The sequence below is a fragment of the Phyllostomus hastatus genome, unplaced genomic scaffold, assembly GCF_019186645.2.
Source record: "Phyllostomus hastatus isolate PE091 unplaced genomic scaffold, TTU_PhHast_1.1 phas_contig_495, whole genome shotgun sequence".
NCBI lineage: Eukaryota > Metazoa > Chordata > Mammalia > Chiroptera > Phyllostomidae > Phyllostomus > Phyllostomus hastatus.
Window position 1 is genome coordinate 370,634 of NW_025333895.1, and position 17,286 is coordinate 387,919.

Below are 17,286 nucleotides of genomic sequence, written 5' to 3' on the forward strand. Positions count from 1 at the left end.
AGAGGTTTATTATATTATTCTCTCTATTTTTGTTTAAAAGTTTTCACAATGAAGAGATTTAAAAATTTTTTATGTTAGAACCTCTAGGGATAGAGAATAAACCAGAGGAATAAAAAACAAAATTAATGGTGCGCTCCAAATATAACAGTACTGAAAACACCAGGGCACTGCAATGGCCCTGGCACAGACACTGGTTTTGCAAGGACCAGAACGACGATCCACAGTGCTGCAACAGCAGGCCATCCGCACCTTTGTCCAGTAGGGAAGAAACACCTCAGACCAAGTTTCAAATTTCAGCTACTTACAGGCCGAACTTGTTACTTGGGCAAACTACTTAATTTCTTTGAGCAGGATCCTAACCTACAAACTATGGGGAACACCTACCCCCTAAGGTTTTTGTGAGAATTAAATAACATTATGTAAATGCTTAGTACAGTGCCTGGCACAAGCAGAGGCTCAATAAATGGCAGATATAAATCTTATTAATAAAAATTAAAAAATAACGAAAACTATACTGCTGAAAAGATTTTGAATTTCTGGTAAAAAAAGGACTGTGAGCCCTGGCTAGCATAGCTCAGTGGATTGAGTTTGGGCTGCGAACCAAAGTGTCGCAGGTTCGATTCCCAGTCAGGGTACATACCTGGGTTGCAGGCCATGACCCCCAGCAACCGCACACTGATGTTTCTCTCTCTCTCTTTCTCCCTCCCTTCCCTCTCTAAAAATAAATAAATAAAATCTTAAAAAAAGAAAAAAAAAAAACAGAAAAAAAAAACCCCCACTGTGACTTCATGGTCTTCAGAGATCCATAACATCTAGCCCTAGTCCTTACATACTCAACTTGACTGAACTAAATTCAGCTGCACACCAAGACACTGCAAAATACCCACTATAGCTAGCCCTGGTGCAGCTCAGTGCTCTGAAGACTGCTGTTTGACCTGCCCCTGAAACATTGAGTGACCAAAACCTTTCTTACATCAGTGCGGAAGTCGACACTGAACAGAGGAGAAGGCGGTGTAGAAGACTGTGTTGCCACAGGAAGAGTCGAAGAGACAAGAGGTGCCTTCTGAGTGTGGTACTGTGCCCACTGTTCTGGCTTTCTTCTCATTTGTTCCTCGCAACTGGTCTTCAAATGAGCACAGGGTTCCTAAGGGGCGATAAAAGAAACAATCTTAATCATGTAGGGTGCAGTTCTGGGGAAATAATGTAAACAATTTATTATACTTTGGAGACTAAAAAAAAATTACAATAGAGAAGTCATCCGAGTCTATTCTCCATACACTTAAATGAAAGGTCAAGTTACATTAAAAGTAAAATATGAGCACTCGCTTTTAGGGTTTTGGGAAGTTATTTGGTGTGAATGCTGGGATACTGAAAATAGAGCCCATTCCTATATTTTGATGATTGCTTTTTACCTTCCCATCAATTTCCTATCCAAACATGTATTGAGCATTAATAATGTATCAGGTCCAGTTCTAAGAGCTCTGTTTTTTCTGATTTAACCCTCATAACAGCCTCATGAGGTAAGTATTACTATTATTTCCATCAAACGGACAAAAAAACTGAGAGAAGTCAAGTAACTTCCATAAATCACCCAGTTAATAAGTAGAGGAGCCAGGATATACCAAGCCTGTCCAGAAAAAGTCCAGCCACTATTAATATAATGAGAACTATTTGCACGACATTGACATAACCTGGCAGCCAAGGAGAGTGGACCGGAATATGCATATGTGAACAATGAGGACTTCACTATACTAGTCAGTGGGGGTGGCAGATGCCATTGAGTGAGCATGTGCACTGTGTGGCCGTCACATTCAAAATGACTGAGCAAGTACAGCGACAAATCTGCATCAAAGTTTGTGTTAAGCTTGAACATTCCTCCATGGAAACTATTCGGATGATTCAGAAGGCCGCAGCTATGGGCACCTGGTGGTTGGCAGATTCATCATGACAACGAGCCCATGCACACATCACATCTTATGCAGAATTTTTTGGCAAAACATCAAATCACCCTGGTAACTCAGCTCCCCTACAGCCCAGATTTGGTGCCCTGTGACTTCTGGCTTTTCCCAAAACTAAAACCATGTTTGAAAGAGAAGAGATTTCAGACCATTGATGAGATTCAGGAAAATACAATGTGGAAGCTGATGGAGATTGGGAGAACTGTGTGAGGTCCCAAGGTGCCTATTTTGAAGGGAACTGAGGCACCATCATTGTCCTATGTACAATATTTCTTGTATCTTCTTCCATAAATGTCTCTATTTTTCATATTATATGGCTGGATACCTTCTGGACAGACCTCGTATACCTGGGTGGTCTGATGTCAGACATGGGGTTCTTAACCATCACATTACAGCACTGCTATTTCCATCATCACTTACCCTTGGTAGAGGCACAGTTGTCCTTGGTTCACTTGGCTGCTGACAAGCCACTGAATAATACCCATCTAAAGAGTTATATCTTTCTCGTAAAGATGTCTGATAGACAGACGAGTGCATCACATCCATTGGAGGTAAAGAATTGCTTCTAATAATGTCATCTCGTTGGTACATAGGTGGACGCCAGATGCGCCTGCTGTCGTACACAGGAGCATACATTCCAGAAGGTACTGGAGGAACTGGTCCATATGGCTGCGGAGGAGGAGGTTGATAAGGAGTATTCATTCGATCTCGAGGGGAAAATGTACTGTAATGATCGGCATATGGCATAGAAGCAGGTGGGAGGGCAGACTCTGGAACATTATTGGACCTCACAAAGCGAGGAACACAGGGAGCCACACCAGCTGGTACTGTTGGAGGTGGTGGGTAGTATCCTTGAAAATTAAAAAGAGGAACATTTAATATAATCTTAGTAAAATCTAACATCTTATAATGGTTTAAATCTAAAGTAGTCTTTAATGTGGGAAAATAAAATGAGTTTTGACATTACTTAAGTTTCCCCTGCCTTTGAAAGAACGTACATATAGTTTCTATAGTTACTATCTCCGTTTAAGAGACAACTATGTGAAAATCATTAACATTCATTACTTTGTTAAATTGCTCTCTAAAAACACATGACAGAGCTATTAACAGATGGATGGTAAAGTTCCTTCTAGGTCATCTATTGCCACAGGTTTTGAATTAAGTAATTACAGTTATAGCACTGATTCCTGACCTTGTTGGAAGCCGAGGTTAAAGCCTCTTTCAAAATTTATCTAAGTTGTGCACTGTCTTTCCAAAATTACACCTATGTATATAAACCAAACATTTTGCATATCATTTCAGGGAATTTACAGAACTCTTTGAAACTCATCCATGGACCCTATATTTGATTCATAAGAATGAGAACTTCAAAGCTATTTGTGTGTAGAATTACACATTCTTAGGGCAGTTTCTGTATGTTAGTTTTTATCCTTAGAATTATCTAAAATTACTTACCTGTCTGTGGGTACTGTGGGACTTCAAAGGATATCTGAGTCCTTGGATCTGGAAAATACTGAATGTTTTCAGAATGCTGAGGATATACTGGTACTCTAGTTATAAATGGGCTGGATTTTGGAGGCACAGAATTCAGTTCTGTTCCAATATTAGAAGGCCCAGCTGAGGTAGCCGCTACATTACTTACAGGAGTCTTGGGTGGAGAACCAATTTTACTGGAAATAAAATTTAAGAAAAAGCAAATGATAAATCACTGTCTATGACTCCTAAGTCTTCTTCAGTAGGAATTTTCATAAAATTACATAGTGAAACAAACTAACAGAAAGATATTTTAGGTATTTCCATAGTGACAAATAAGGCGATGAATTTCACTGCACCTTACATTGCTAATTCACAGCATCACAGCAAGAGATCTCTGATGAGAGCAAAAAGAAACCCAAACAAATCCCAAGCACTAATGTGACCCATCAGTCCTTTCTACTTGCTCTTTGGACAAAAATTTTCCCTATTGGAAATTAAAAAAAAATCATTTTTCAATAAATTCTCAACAGAAACAGTGTAGTCTACCAGTATTATTCTTCGGGACAAAGAGGACAGACATGTTAAGGAAGGGCTGTTCTAGTAAGACTTAGGTTAGCTGAAGTATAAGCACCTCGAGAAAGCCTGTTTGTCCCTTTTGTTAACTGCTACATCACAGAACCTAAAACAGTTCCTGGCACAGAGAAGGCACTAAGGAAATACTTATTGGACAAATGAAACAGTTCCTGCCACAGAGTAAGTATCTGTTGGATAAAGAAAATGCCAATTAAATGGTTATTCATTAAACTAATGAAAAATACACAAATTTTTTATCTTTTTTAAAAAATATAAAGGATTTGCCTTGTTGAGTCACCAAGCAATCAGCCCCAAAGAATCTCATCGTGGCTTTTAAGAAGTCATACTTTTGGCACTGCCCAGGAAGCTCAGTTGGTTACAAGCATAATCCTGATATACCAAGGTTGCAGGTTCGATTGCATATACAAGAATCAACCAAATGAATGCATAAATAAATGAAACAAGGAATCAGTGTTTCTCTCTCTCCCTCAGATTAATAAAAGTCAAAGTTTAAAGAAAAAGGTCAAACTTTCCCAAAAAGTTTAAAGAGTTCCTCTCCACCAAACCAGTATTATAAAAAATGTTAAAGAAACTTCTTTAAGAAGAAAAAAATAAGATAAAAAATATGAATAATAAATTGGCAATAACTTTACTATCTATCACCAATTACTTTAAATGTAAACGGATTTAATCCTCCAACCAAAAAGACATACGGTGGCTGGATGTATAAGAGAACAACACCCTTACACATGTTGCCCTCAAGAGACTCACTGCGGATGGAAAAACACACACTGAAAGTAAAGGGATGGAGAAAGACATTTCATTAAATAAAAGCAAACAAACAAACAAAAGCTAGGTAGGGTAGCAATACTTACACGAGACAAAATATAGACTTTAAAACAAAGTCTACAAGAGACAAAGAAGGACCCAGAAATTCCACTTTGGGTACTTATCCAAAGGAACCCAAAAACTAATTGGAAAAGACACCCACATACACCCATACGTTTGTTGCAGCACTGTTTATAATAGCCAAAATATGGAAGCAGCCTAAGTGTACATCAATAGATGAATGAATAAAATGGTACACATATCCCTGATTGGTGTGGCTCAATGGACTGAGTGCTGGCCTGTGGACCAAAAGATCACTGGTTCAATTCCCAGTCAGGACACATGCCTGGGTTGCGGGCCAGGTCCCCAGTTGGAGGCATATGAAAGGCAAGCAATGGATGTTTCTCTCTCTCTTTTTCCTTCCTTTCTCCTCTCTCTAAAAATAAATAAATAAATAAATAAATAAATATTTAAAAAAAAGAAGTGGTATGTACGTACAATGGAATATTAGTCATAAAAAATAACGAAACCTTGCTATTGACAACAACATGAACAGACCCAGAGGGTATTATGCTAAATGAAGTAAGTCAGATATCACTTATGTGTAGAATCTAAAAATATAAGTACATAAATGAACAAACAAAATGGAAACAAACTCAAGGGATACAGAGAACACTTTGATGGTTGCCAGATGGAAGGAGGAGTTGGGGGGATGGGTGAAAAGGGGGAAGGGTGTAAGAAGTGCAAGTTGGTGGTTACAGAATAGTCAGTGGCAGCCAATGAGATCATAGTATTGAACGGTGTCCAGTGATTTACCCAGTGATCACTTTTTAAGTTACATAAATGTCTAATCACTATGTTGTACACCTGAAACTAATATAGTATTGCATGTCAACTGTAACTGAAAAATTTTTTTAAATGATAAAAAAAAAGAAGCCAAACTTTAGCAGAGCTTAGACATGTTTTGACTCAAGGAAATGATCTTGTTACTGATGAGGAACTCAATATGTGCATCTCAACTAGATTAGAGGGTTTTTTTCAAACGAGAGAAGCCCTTTTAAAGCTGGAGTATAAACAACAAGAACAATGGGCTGCCTTTACGTCTACTATAGCAGACTGGTCTAGCAGATGTTTACCTCTATGTGTAACTGTGTATTAAAATGTAGAAGATAAAGAACTGTGGTGTAATAGTACTACGTAGAAACATATTGGCTTAGAGTTTAAAGATATCATCTTATTTCGGTACTTGTTGGCTCCAGAACTCCTCAAACCCTGTACTCCTCACATTTAGACAAGAAAAAATTGTTCTAGCACTTGGTGCTTGCTTGGGACTTGTTGCACTTGCTAGAACTTGTATGAGTCACGATGCCACCGCACAAGAGAAAATGCTCCATCGTTTGGTACTCGTTGGTTTCAGCACTTGTCATAAGTTCCAGAACAAATGAACTAGTACCAAGGTGCCACTGTATTTTAGAGCTGTACTTAGTTTTTGAAGTTCAATAAAGGCAACAAAGGAAATCTTTAGGACTTCCTTTTAACGATACTTATTGAGCAATTATTAAGCACATGCTAGGCACTATGCTAGGTGTTTTACATAAACAAGTACTTTGAGATGACAAACCCTTAGAGGTTATCAGGAAAAAGGCAATAATATCCATGACAAGGTTCATAGTCTCATGAAATCATGCAAACTATCCCAAAAAGTCAAACGTAAGGAAAAAGTCAACTTGCAGTCTGACAGCTAGATCACTACAGCCAGGCTTTCCTTTGCAGAAGCCTCTCTTATACCTACATACTTTTGCCTGTGTCCTTCCTCTACTGATGAAGTCCCTCCTTCCTAACAGTACATATTTTTGGAACTAGCACATCTCCTTAACCTCTGAGAATCCTTTCACAGTAACTCCCTATAGAACTATTCTTTTTTTAATGTTCCAAGAACACCTGGAACACAACAATTGCAGTGCCATTCAGAATATATTATATTTACCTGTTTACATCTGTCTCCCGAACTACACCAGAAGACCTTTAGAGGCAGGGAGTAGGTCTAGTTCATTTTCATTACTACACCAGTTGGCCTGATATTTGGCACGTAGTGGAAGATCCATAATTCTTGATTAAAGAAATTATTTATTTATTTATAATAATTTATTTGAAAAAGTTTTTTCCCTGGTCCATCATTTTTAAAATGAGATATAATGTACCCTTTTAAGGTATACATTTACAGTGATTACACTTTAAGCGATACACTTAAGTGATTTTTGGTATATTCACAAGGTGCAACCATCACCACTACCTAATTTTGAAACATTTTCATCACTACCAAGAAAAACCTGTTCTCATTAGCAGTCACTCTCTGCCCCCCCTCCCCCAAGCCCTAGCCCTAGAAGCAACGAATCTACTTTCTGTCTCTATGGATTTGCCTGTTCTGGACATTCACATAAATGGAATTATACATTATGTGGCCTTTTGTATCTAGCTTTGGTATTTCTCCATTTATGTAAACACTGTCTCCAGAACTGTATCATCGTAAGTTTCTAAAAGACAGAGACGTCTTATACATCTCATGTACCTTCAAGAGTGCCAAGAACAGGGTTCAGAATGAGTGTGCAAATAACATTTGCTAACTAGACAATGTTTTCTGATACGTCACTTCTAAAATCTACCCCAGGGAAGACTGTAAGGATCTTTTAATAAACAAATTCCCCTATCACAAGCTAACTGATGAAATAAAAAATACAAATGCTCACCTACCCATCATTTATTATATGAAATCACCAGCAGTTTACTGTGTGCCTTTTTTCCTAGAAGGCATATAATAGATACACACTATTTATGGCTGACAAAATCTGAACATGCATCAACTCAGAGTTTAAAAGAATACCAAAGCATGAGATTTGAGAGGTAAAAGTAACTTTTCAGATCATCTGAAAGTTTTAACTTTTCCTTAAAGCACCACAACCCCTTTGCCAAATTCAATCTTCTGAAATCCAACAATCATGGAGGCAATAATAGCTGATATTTAGTGAGTGCTATGTGGCAGGTGCTACTCAAAGCACATTGCAGTGTTAAGTCACTTAACCCTCATAATAATAATAGGCATTATCATTATACTGTGATTTTACGGATGAGTAAACTAAAGAAAACAGATTAAATATATAATGTTGATTATTTTCAATCAATGTCTCAATTTGATTGCTATCAAATTCAGCTGGTCTACCCAACCATGGAGCATCATCCAGCAAGAAATCTCTAGCATGAAACTCTGCAAACCACTTTTAAACTGTTCAATCAGTCACAGCACCTATTCCATTCACTGCACAAATCTTTATAGTGTCTCAGTTGTGTTTTTACTTTTCCTGAAATAAACCATAATATGCTGAAAATGTTGGGTATTTTCTTCCACTTTCCATATTAAAATGGCTACACAAAAATGCACCAATTTTGGTAAGTTTATTTTTAATGCACGCCGATATGACAGCTGTCACAATACAACCTAACAAAATTGTTTCGAATGAAGTGAAAGACAACTAAGCACCACTAGAGTCATCTTACGGAAAAAAACAAATGAACTTTTTGGCCAACCCAGTAAAACTGTTCTGATTAAGACAGGTGCTGCTGTGCTGGCTGGTGTGGCTGAGTAGACTAAGCGCTGGCCTGAGAACCAAAGGGTGCCAATTTGATTCTCAGTCAGGGCACATGCCTGGGTTGCGGGCCTAAGGCAACTGACTAAAGTTTCTATCTCATATCAGAGTTTCCCTCCCTCTTTTTCTCTCTCCGTTGCCCTTTCTCTAAAAACAAACAAACAAACAAAACAAACCAACAAACAAATAAACAAACAAACAGCAGGGGCTGGAGGCTGAAGCTTATCACCTTCTTAGATTTCTACTTTGTTTCTTTCGGGCACCTCTATGGACTCAATCCTAAAGTTCAAGGAGAGAAGGTGTGAAAAAAGCCAATTCTAGTCCAACCCCTTCAGTTTACAGTTGAGGGAAATAAAACCAAGCTTAAGTAATTTTCTACAGTCACAAAGCTATTCAAATTAAAAGCCAGGACTAGAACTCAAAATTTTTTATGTTTAGTGCTTTTTCTACATGAAACATTCTGCATAAAAATTCTATTAACTCCTTTTCCTCAGCAAAAATAAAATACTGGGACCTTTCTAAAAAGTCTAAGTAACTCATACTTAGCATTTGTACCCAATACTTACTTTTCAGTTACAGACTCTGAAGGAGGCCCAGTAGCATTCTGACCATTAGTGCCAACCTTCCCCACTTTCTTCACAGTCTCCAGAGCTCTTAATGCACTGTCAGTATTACGTGGGATTAGCTGGGCAACACTGTTTTCTGCATTGGAAATTCCATTTGTACTTGGAACAATTTTCCCCGTTGTTTCAGTACTTCCTATGACAGAAATGACATTTCCGGCTGTGGTTGTGACAGTGTTGTTTACACCAACTTTATTTAGAAGAGGAAATGTTCTTACAGTTGCATTGATCTTTTTGTTCCTTAATCGGTACCTGTTTTAAAAACAATCAATACATTGGTGAATATTTCACTGAGTCTTACCTAAAAAAAAGGCTATGGGAAGATTTAAAAAGAAGGAAACAGCTTTGATAAAGTTTGTTTAGCTAAATATCATACACAGTCTACATCAGGCTCTGCTATAATAGATACCACACGAAAGTACATATATCATTTACCTATGTGTATGCACACACATGTATATGTGAGCATGCACATGCATGTAGGTACGTAATTAATATAGCAGGCAAAGTATATATGTATTCAAAGAAGCCTTTTGAGGGATTGGAAAGAGATCCTTTTGAATACTTTGTCTAACTGGAATATAAAGTACACTCTGTAAAGATAAATTAGCCATACAAAATTTAGTTGGAAATGTGGCATGAAGAGAAAGGTATGCAAGAGGAGAGAAAATTCTCTGTTGTTAGCAAATTGTTCAAGTATTATATAATTTAAAAAAACCCAAAAACTAAAATTCACTTGTACATAAATAGATTAGTTTATGAGATGATATCACAAAGATAGGTACAGACTAGAGAAGCAGGGTCTTAAAGGCCACAATCTAGACTTTGTATCTTTATCCACAGGGTAATGACAATACATTTAAATTTTTCATTGTTTGCAATTTGCCTTGCAGCAGTCTTCCCTATTTTGGGAAATAATGGGACTGGGAGTGGGCAACAGCAGTGTAAGAAGGCCAATTAGGCAGCAACTGTGGATCAAGACAAGGGGATGACGGTCTGGACTATACGAATGAAAAGATGAAGGAAGAGTTGAGAAGTATATGGGAAGCTGAACTGATAGAACTTAGTGACTAAGACAAGAGGTGAAAGAAAGTTGACAAAGTTAATTCCTATAACATTTATTAACTGGCTGGACCAGGTATACTGGGGAGAGCAGGATGGAAGGTCTAAGAGGAGGATACACAAGAGTAGAAAATGAGCTCAAATTGAGTTTGAAGTGTCTAAAAACAAAAGGGAGGTGCCCATTAAGAATTGATACACAAACCAGTTATTCAGTAGAACGGTTGGGATCAATTTTTTGGTGAAATCTCAGTGATTCCCCCAAACCTCAGTGATGAACGTTTTGGTTAAAAACAACAAAAACTTAGACAATATATAATATAGCTTATATCCATTTACTTTTATGTTTGGGATAAATGGACACAGAAAAAGGAACTACCCAAGGAGAAGAGAAAAAGAAAAGAAGATGACCCACAGTCAGCCCTGGTTGGTGTGGCTCAGTTGTTGGAGCATCATCCCGTAAACTGAAAGGTCACAGGTTAGATTCCCAGTCAGGGCACGTGCCTGGGTTGCAGGTTCGGTCCCAGTGGGTGTGTGCGTGTGAAAGGTAACAAAGAGATATTTCCCTCTCCCTCCCTTCCCTACTCTCTAAAATCAATAAGCATGTCCTCTGGTAAGGATTTAAAAAAACAATGTTGAAATCATCTATAATTCCCCTCACACACTGTTTAAAAACTTTTTTAAAAGACTGAAAGGCACAAAAATAAAATGTAACTGCTTTACCATTTTACCTGGGCCTCAGTTGTTAGTCCTCAACTGAACCTGAGCAAATTAAGATTTCACACAGGGGTACTTTCATTCTACAAAGGTGCTTAGCAGAAACATGTATTTTGGCTACACAATGATCTAAAATATAAACCCTGAGTAAAATAAGTCATTATGTTAGTCTTGCTCCCAGAAGCAACAAGGTACTTAATTGCATCCTGGAAACTCATCACAAACTTTAAGATTGTATCTAACTTTCATAATGACCAAAAATTAAACCTATATCAAAGAGAATTCTCATAACTTACTTTTCAAGCTCTTCCTGAGAATGGGCAAAAGTACAATTTGTTCCTCGTGGACACCCTCCTTGCTGTCTTAGATCTCGGCACATACTAGTTTTATATTTGCTGTTTGGCTGGGGCTACAAAAAGAAAATTGGTGTGTGGAAAAGTGAAGATTTCAGGTGTTATTAACTCATGGGACTTCAAAATTTCATGATTACACCTTTAGTTCTTTTTCACATTAGGTAAGTAATTTTCGTACTGAAACAATTACTATTTCATCATTTCCTGTTAAGAGTTGTGTGGCGTAACATTGAGTCGACATTTCAGATATTCCTTCTGAGGACACTCTGAAACTGGTTCAAATGTTGTATCTATTTGTCAGGCAACATAATGCACATGAAAACAAAAGATTTTCTCCTTAACTCACTGTTGTGTTAAAATTATGATACTAAAATCAAACCAACAATTTAAAAAAACATTAAGACCCTGGCTGGTGTTGGCTCAGTGGATTGAGCACCAGCTTGTGTACAAAAGTGTCACTGGTTCAATTCCCAGTCAGGGCACATGCCTGGGTTGCCGGCCAGGTTCCCAGCAGGGGTGTGTAGAGGCAACCACACATTGATATTTCTCTCCCTTTTTCTCCCTCCCTTCCCCTATCTCTAAAGATAAATAAAATCTTTCAAAAAAAAAATCAAAAGGCATTAAAGGCCATTAGCTTGTTTACTTAAGTTTTCCCAGAATATATAAATATGATTTCCCCAAAAGTGAAAAATTAACAAATACCTATTTGTCAACTTGAGGGTACAACTCTCTTTTAGGCTTGGAGTTAAGTTCACACAAACAATGAAGCAAAAAATAAAAACCTCATAATACCTGCCATGATTTGCATCAAAATCTAAAATGTCATTGTTATTTCTGTGACCTTAATGAAGATGAAACATTTATCTTTCAGTTAATATTTGAATGTCGTAATATCTTCTAGTGGCATATCAATAGAAGATTGGAAAGATCACTTTAAAGGAGATTTGATCCCCGCTCTGTCACTTACAACCACTATGACTTTAGATATGTCATTTAATCTCTTTAAACTTCAACTTGGGAATAGCAATTATCTTGTAGGTGACTGCGAGAATCAGACATAATACACATAAAATATTCAACATAGGGACTGGCTCAGAGCAACTTAGAAAATAGACATTATCATTAGAATAAAGGATTTATACCTCAAATAACTCCTTCTAAAGTACATTGAAAATATTTTAAAAATTCAAATTCCACACACTTACAAATAGAAAATCACTGTATGACAGCAATGAAGAAAAAAGTGACAATTTCTCCACATTAGAAAATAATTAGACAAAACATTTGGAAGCAATCAACAATCTATACTTGGTCAAAGCCATCTGCAATGAACTCATACTCAAGATACTCTCCACATTGTTACTGCGCTAGGAATTATTTATCAGGTACACTACAACTTGAGTTTCCCCCAAAAGAACAGACAATAAAAACGTATAAGAGAGTAGAGTTACGTAGTCCATTAACCAAACAGCTTGTTAAGTGTTAAGGATGAACTTTTGTTAGAGAAAACAGCAGAAGTACAATAAATGTGCTCACCTGAGGGGTCTCATGGCCTTTTCTACTATAATTCTGTATGAAGTCCACAAGCCCATGAACCACTGTTTTAACAGCTACCATTGCATTTTCTAGCTGCTCCCAAGTTGGTGAAACAGCATCTAAAATAAGCCACCAAGGAGATGGGAAGGAGGGATTTGTCAACAAAAATTCTCTTGTTATTATAAAAGTATTAAGCAAGCAAATGAGTATTTTCCTACATACCTGGGTTGGGGTCTATGTTTGCAAGAAGTTCTAAATGAGGCCTCAGTCTATTTAAGTTAGCTGGGTCACCAGTTCGTTGCAAAACAATGGTCAATTCCTGGACACTCTTTGCAAATGATTCTGGAGACTGCAGCTAACAAACAGAAGACAGAATGATTTTTACTCTGGTCCTTATATGACGCATCTATATTCAAATGCTTTCATTCAGTTAACATACTAAATAGGTTTTCAAGTGTCTTCAGATTCCATAGAATGAGTATCAATGGTGAATCAGATTTTCACCTCAGAATCTGCCCTATGAAACTCATCATTAGACACCGAGAAAATTTATTTATAAGCTATATTAACTCTCTGGAGTCAGAAAGGAGATAAATAACTGACTTTGTAAGCCAGGCTGCTTTTATGCTAATATTCTGTATTTGCTTCCCTTAGTTTTTTTGAAAGTTAAAAAAGAACAAAAAGAAAAAAAGAATTTATAGGATTCTGATGTTTAAAAACATAGGAATGAATCTCCAACTGTTTCTCTCTTTAGTCCCTTCAGAAGATTTCAGTACTCTCCAATGTAACAACGATACAAATCGGCATCTCTAATTTCACAAACCTTATCAATAATAGATTGCATGTGTGATTTATGTGCCAAGTCACCATAAAGAAGTGAGGACCACTGCTCGGGTGAAATACGGAGTCCTGCTTCCATAGCGATGTGAACAATTTGGGCATCATGCTCTCTGCGTAATGCCTCATAACTCCGAAACTCCTCCTTTAGCTGCATCAGAGAAGAGTCTTCATCCCTTTTGGTAACCTAAATAACAGAAAGGAGACAGAACACCACCCATCAGGTCTGTTCTCTTTCTTCCCCCATCCATATGTTTTTTTGAGGGGTGCGGGGTGGGGAGAAGCTACTATAAATCAGATACCACACAAAGATGATACAAAGAAGAAAATGTCCTTACCACAAATTCATTTTAGAACAAAGCAGAACACATAACTTAATACATAGTCCTGCCTTCTTCCAATGAGCTCAGCAGCTGGCAGGGAAGAGACATAAAATTATGGTATAGGTGCTATTATAAGGCTCTATGGCAGTGGTTTCACCCAGTGTGCAGCAAGAATTTCTAAAACATGCAATACCTGACTGTTTAGTGGGGGATACTGACCTTTTCCCCTTAGACTGTCAAATTAAAAAATGACAACAGGCAACACAACAGCAGCCATCCCGTGTAAATGAATCGGAATTATACCTATCTTTTTTGTCAGATTGGCAAAAAATATATTTTTTTGGTGTGCTGCAGAATTCCAGAAATTAACTTATGTGTGTCATGAGATGAAAAAGGTTGAAAAATCACTGTTCTATGGCAATATAAAAAAAAGGAAGTTAAATCTGATTGGTGAGGGAGAGAAGGGGTATCAGAGAAGGCTTTCCCCGGCTGAAAGCTACATAAACGGAGTCTCTCTAAGAATGAATAGGAGTTCCCCAGGCAAAAAAAGGTAAGAAATTGAATTCTAAAAAGAGTAGCAAGTGGTAAAACAGAAACATGAAAGAGCTGAGCACATAGAATTGAAGCCTAACATGTAGGCTGGAAAAGAATCATAGAGGGCCTTATATACTATGGTTAGAAATCTGGATATTATCCTGAGGAAAATGGGAAGCCACTGAGAACATTTAAGCAAAGGAGTGTCATGATCAGCTTAGCCAATTAGCACCACCACATGATGATGAAGAAATTTTTCTGCCACCACAAAAATGATCATTAGGATATTTAGACAGCATTAATCTATATTTCACTTAAGTGATAAAATAGAAAGTTATAGAGTTTCACATGTTCTAGTGAAACTGTCTCATTATACAATGAGGTAGGTACATGGCCAAATAATTTCCACAAGAGATGATGCACACTTACTTTTGAATCACTAAAACTTGCTAATGGCCACTGTGAAATTTGAAATTTAGGGTTCAGAATACACAGGATTAGTCCAGGGTCTGAAATTTAGACTGGACAAATCATTTATACTGAAAATGATGATATTCTCATTGGTACAATGAAAATATCCCAGACCACTTCACTGGTTATTTCTATTGCTGTTGTTGGCACATGAGACAACAGTAATATGCCCCTAAAAACATGAAAATGGGCAGATCAAGTTGTCATCTGAGAGTTAACTTAGTAGTACCAGTTCACAAGTCTCTTTGGGAATATATAAATACTGTACAGCATATAAAGTTTAGAACACCCAAAGTTCTAATCAAAATGATCTTAGGTATAATTTAAGAAAGTGCAGAATGTAACTGAGAAGTCACACACTGAGGAAACAAAAGGAGGAATTACCATCTTAAAAAGCAGAAAAAAGAAACCCAAAGAACCAGAGGATGATGGCACCCCTCTAGCCACCATGTAAGTAAGGTCCAAGGTCCCTTTCTGGGCAGTACACACACCTATCTGCCTGAACAGGAAAGATGGACATAGGTGTCTAAGAGAACCTGGTCCTATTAAAGTTCTATTAAGATGCATCAAAATCACCCATGAAATTTTGAAAACTATAATTTCAGGTCTATTAAATCAGAACCCTTGGCCTAAAGATCACATTAATTTAAAGTATATGTAAATGCTCATGTGCTACATCAGACACACTAAATCAGAATATTTGGGGATGGGACCCGAGAATGCATATTTTCAAAGTCTCCATAGATGGTTCTCATGTGTTCTTTCAGTTGAGAAGCACTACATTAAACAGAATCATTAACTCCCCTTGTCCTGACTTCATGCTAAAAGCCAAGTAAACTTTTGATGCTCTTTTACAAGAAAAACATCTTCAACGTGAGGATTCAAGTCAATTAAGGTTGCACTTCTCAAAAAATAAAGAAAACCGCAACAACGAAAAAAAGAGTTGCACTTCTCGTTACAAATTGAGAAAACTGACAATACGTATGTGACCTTAGTTAGAGTAATGCTGTTCCTGAGCAAAAAATGCACTGTATGTACCAACAAAATTCAGGTCTCAAAGCCTATAGAGTCAGGAGAAAGACCTTTGATAATGGTGAGTTTGCTAGAGTAAATGCCACCTGACAGAGAGGACCTTTGGCACTTAAGTCAGTATGATATCCTTATATTTATCTAAACATTTTAAACTACAGGACAGTGAGGATAAAATGAGAACATAAAATTGAAATAAATTTCTAAACTAATGTTATTCAAACATCAGATATTGTTAGTAGCTATAGATGTGTATGTACAATCTAAAACACAAATCAGTATGATACCTATGGGGGGAAACCCCATTAAATCAGTAATACATAGTATGAGAACCTAGTCAGTCAATTCAGGATGACAAATGATCTCTGTAATTTGGCTGCTTAGCTCAAAAACATAATGTTTGAGGAACCACAGATTCATTCAGTGTAGTCCTAAGGACACAAAATCAAGTACTACAATATCAGGCAGATAGTAGCCAAGCCTCATTAATGGAGACAAGTGAACTCACTTGAACACATTTCCATAATCATTAATTGTTTTCTCAAACTAAATACTCTGCCAAAAACAAAACAAAACAGGACAGAATTTTTCCTGTCTGTACTGTTTTTACTCTTGGGCTATAAAACCAGCAAGATAACTTAAATGAGCTTTGGTTTCAAACATTTGTTCTCATTCCAATAGGCAGTATCATAGATGCAATCAATGCAGAAGGAAAACAATTTCCTTTCAACTCTTGTAAGGGTTCTGAGTTTGTGGGGGCCTCTACACAGGTTAACACCCGTTTCAGGAAGTCTCTGCCTCACACACAGGCATGTAACATTTAGACGGTTGCACACCACTTACCTTAAAACAAGAAGCTCGATACAGTAATTGCACAACGTGACCAATACTTGTTTTCGATGCCTGAGGAAATCTCGGTTCTAGTCTTTGCACAACAAAAAGTACCAGAACTTTCCTTGAGAGAGCAGAACCATCTTCTAATGCCAGCAACACCAGTTTCAAGGCCTCTTCTTGCATAGCTAGAAGAAACATGAGTTGATGATAAATGAGAAACACTGCAGATCCTATCTGTCACAGATTTCTTTGGTATTAGTTTACAGTGGTTTGTTTTCCACAGTCTGTATTTAATTAGCACACAAAGAAGACATCACGTACACAAATACAGTTTACTTAAAAAACATGTAGTCCCCCATAACTGCAGAGGATACATTCTAAGACCCCCAGTGGATGCCAGAAACTGTGGATAGTACTGAACCTTATATAGAGGAGTGGGTAAAAGCAGGTTTACAGTTGTGAATACATGAAACACAAAGGTTATTCTTGTATTA

At 37.3% G+C, this 17,286-nt stretch overlaps 1 protein-coding gene and 1 non-coding gene across 6 annotated transcripts in view; both read right to left on the reverse strand.

Annotated features, from left to right (window-relative positions):
* RC3H2 (ring finger and CCCH-type domains 2) overlaps positions 1-17,286 on the reverse strand; it is a 47,726-nt gene that overhangs the window by 9,059 nt on the left and 21,381 nt on the right. For all 5 annotated transcript variants that reach the window (XM_045845998.1, XM_045845999.1, XM_045845996.1 and 2 more), the window contains exons 5-13: positions 16,802-16,977; positions 13,588-13,788; positions 12,987-13,119; positions 12,765-12,883; positions 11,172-11,284; positions 9,043-9,351; positions 3,414-3,628; positions 2,379-2,809; positions 974-1,144 (exon numbers count right to left, since the gene is read on the reverse strand). In XM_045845998.1, coding sequence (XP_045701954.1) covers positions 974-1,144; positions 2,379-2,809; positions 3,414-3,628; positions 9,043-9,351; positions 11,172-11,284; positions 12,765-12,883; positions 12,987-13,119; positions 13,588-13,788; positions 16,802-16,977 — 1,868 coding nt within the window. The remainder of the gene's footprint in view (positions 1-973; positions 1,145-2,378; positions 2,810-3,413; positions 3,629-9,042; positions 9,352-11,171; positions 11,285-12,764; positions 12,884-12,986; positions 13,120-13,587; positions 13,789-16,801; positions 16,978-17,286) is intronic.
* On the reverse strand, positions 13,209-13,319 carry LOC123823624. The gene has a single exon (XR_006786561.1). It is a non-coding gene; the product is annotated as a small nucleolar RNA SNORD90 (small nucleolar RNA).